This window comes from Mercurialis annua, linkage group LG7, assembly GCF_937616625.2.
Source record: "Mercurialis annua linkage group LG7, ddMerAnnu1.2, whole genome shotgun sequence".
NCBI lineage: Eukaryota > Viridiplantae > Streptophyta > Magnoliopsida > Malpighiales > Euphorbiaceae > Mercurialis > Mercurialis annua.
The window spans coordinates 480,282-482,900 of record NC_065576.1 but is presented as its reverse complement, the minus strand read 5'-3'; the positions used below and the strand labels follow the sequence as shown (position 1 = coordinate 482,900).

At 34.8% G+C, this 2,619-nt stretch overlaps 1 protein-coding gene across 1 annotated transcript; it reads left to right on the top strand.

The window, feature by feature from the left end:
- The first annotated feature begins 244 nt into the window (after positions 1–244).
- On the top strand, positions 245–1,778 carry LOC126654987 (transcription factor MYB41). Its single transcript, XM_050348991.2, has 3 exons — positions 245–544; positions 624–753; positions 898–1,778. The coding sequence occupies exons 1-3, from the start codon at positions 412–414 to the stop codon at positions 1,589–1,591; spliced, it is 957 nt and encodes a 318-aa protein (XP_050204948.1). The 5' UTR covers positions 245–411; the 3' UTR covers positions 1,592–1,778.
- Positions 1,779–2,619: the final 841 nt, after the last annotated feature.

The following is a 2,619-nucleotide window of genomic DNA, read 5'->3' as shown; positions in this document are numbered from 1 at the left end:
TGTTGTGTATATTTTATTTTTGGAGTCCTTTTTCTCGAGGTAAATCTTCCATGCCCTAGGTAAACATTGTTCTGATGTTTCCCTTATAGCATAAAGATAGAGGCACGTGTCATAATATTTCTTCCTGATGATCTCATAATATTTCAGTAGATTAAGATAATAATTTAGAGTGAAGGATAATAATAATTCATAATTTTGCGTACACATATATGTGCCTACTGTTTGATAGAGAGTACGTGGCTGAAGGACGGTTCCAAATACTATTGACTTATATCTATATCGCAGCCATTTCCTCTATAAATATACGCACCTCTCTCATTACCTTCCACAGCTTCACTTTTTCTTCAAATCATCACCTCACTTTTCATCACTCTCTCAAATTTCCTATTCATTTATAAAAAATTAAGAAAAATGGGAAGAGCTCCTTGCTGTGACAAAAATGGACTCAAGAAAGGTCCATGGACTGCAGAGGAAGATCATAAGCTCATTTCTTATATTCATCTTCACGGACCAGGCAACTGGCGTGCCCTTCCCAAGAATGCTGGTATATACATTCTTTGATCAATTAATATTGCATGTTTGAACTTTGAATTGAATCTTATACATTGAATTGTTGTATTCAGGTCTTCAAAGATGCGGTAAGAGTTGTCGTCTCCGATGGACGAACTATCTCCGACCTGACATCAAGAGAGGAAGGTTCTCTTTTGAAGAGGAAGAGACTATAATCCAACTCCATAGTCTCTTGGGAAACAAGTAAGACTCCGTCTCGTTGTTGGTATAATCAAAGTTCGGTTACTAACATGCAATCAGTAGATATACCTGCCCCAACAAATTTTACTTGTTTTTTGAACATGTTTTGAGCCTTAAGTAACCATTTCTTGTTCTTCTTTTGAGTAGGTGGTCTGCTATAGCTGCTCGTCTGCCTGGAAGAACAGATAATGAAATAAAGAATTACTGGAATACCCACATCAGAAAAAGGCTTCTCAAAAATGGAATCGATCCGGTTACTCACGCTCCGCGTCTCGATCATTTCGACCTATCCTCCATTCTAACTTCAGCTTTGTGTAATCCCTCACTGCTCAATCTCTCCACCTTGTTGGCCACGCAACCAATTCTAAATCCACAAGTTCTAAGGCTAGCCTCTACACTACAGTCATTAAGAGAGGAGAATCCTGATATGTTTTTGCAGCATCTTCAAGATAACCACCTGCTTAACGGCTTGCTGGTGCAAAACCAAGCCCCGTTATTATCAGAAGCTGCTGCTAATAATCATCAATTTGAAAATGCTACTCCAAGCTTTTTCAACCAAAACCAACTGGTGCAGTCCCATGCACAAATTCCATCCCAAGAAAACAGTTTAATGCAGCAAAATTATGTGTACGGTTCTAACATGGATCCTACAGTTTCCGATGTGCTTCCCGATGAGAGCTTAAGTTTCCAACCAGTGAACAATGGATACCAAAATTATAGCATTGAATCAACGCCTATGTCGAGTCCAGCTCCTTTGAATGAAGATGAAAGAGAAAGCTACTGCAGCAGCTTGTTAAAGTTCGAAATTCCGGAGAGTTTGGATCTTGATTACTTCTTGTAAATATTTTCTGTTGCATAATTTGAGTTGTTCAAACATTAGTTTTGCTTAGTTTAGTTGTTGCAGCTTTCTTTTATTTGTTTTTTTATTACATATACATAAAGATTATACGTCTGGTTTTTGTTTTGCTTATTGTAAGGGATTTGTAGTTGATGTTCATATAAATATAAAATTTGTTTATTTTGTTTTACCATTAGTTTTCCAGATGATAATGTTCTTTTGCATCGATGGGCAAAAGCTTTTGGACTAATATATGTTCCATCTTAGAAACGTTTCCGATATGAAACTTTTTTTTTTACTTTGAAAACTTTAAAATAAGACCGTTAAGACGTGTCCATATCAAAGTGTCCTATTTTTTCATATCCATGTCCGTCTATTAATCTTGCTCGTCTTATTGTAAAATGCAGTTTCAATAGAGAGAATTAAGCAGATGTTATTCTATGGTTGCTGCATGGTGCAGCTATATACATAAAGCTATGAAAATGCAGAAGAAAGTTAGATATTTGAATGGTAAAGTCAAGAAAAATGATTAATTGAAGGTCAGTATCATCTTTGGACCGCCCACGGTATTGATTAGCGCAATTTCGTAAAGCAGCTTCTCATAATCAATTTGAGTTTCAACACAAAAAGTGCATTCTTGTCTTTACATCCATTCATATACAATAAAATATCAAACGTTTGCGAGTTTTGTCAGTTATAACCAAACCTTTCAAAATTGTCTAGTTTAGCCCATATTAGAATATTTAGAACTTTTTTTAGCCATTTGTGAAGAAAAATCAAAAAAATTGTCATTCGTGAATTGGCTAAACTAGCCGATTTTGATTGAAATGAGATATTTAAAACATTTTATAGTGGAATTAATCAAAATCGGTTAGTTTAACATGTTCACGGATGACTATTTTTGCGAATGGCCAGAAAAGGTTCTAAATATTTCAAAATAGGTTAAATTTTACAATTTTGAAAGATTTGTTTATAACTGACAAAATCAATAAATATTTGGTATATTATTAGGATTAATCCTTAAAAAATGA

Bases quoted from the DNA above. Each gene is read 5' to 3' on its own strand.
- LOC126654987 (XM_050348991.2), top strand. From the start codon at position 412: ATGGGAAGAGCTCCTTGCTGTGACAAAAATGGACTCAAGAAAGGTCCA. The intron at 545-623 runs GTATATACATTC...TGTTGTATTCAG, and splicing joins TGCCCTTCCCAAGAATGCTG to GTCTTCAAAGATGCGGTAAG. The intron at 754-897 runs GTAAGACTCCGT...TCTTTTGAGTAG, and splicing joins CATAGTCTCTTGGGAAACAA to GTGGTCTGCTATAGCTGCTC.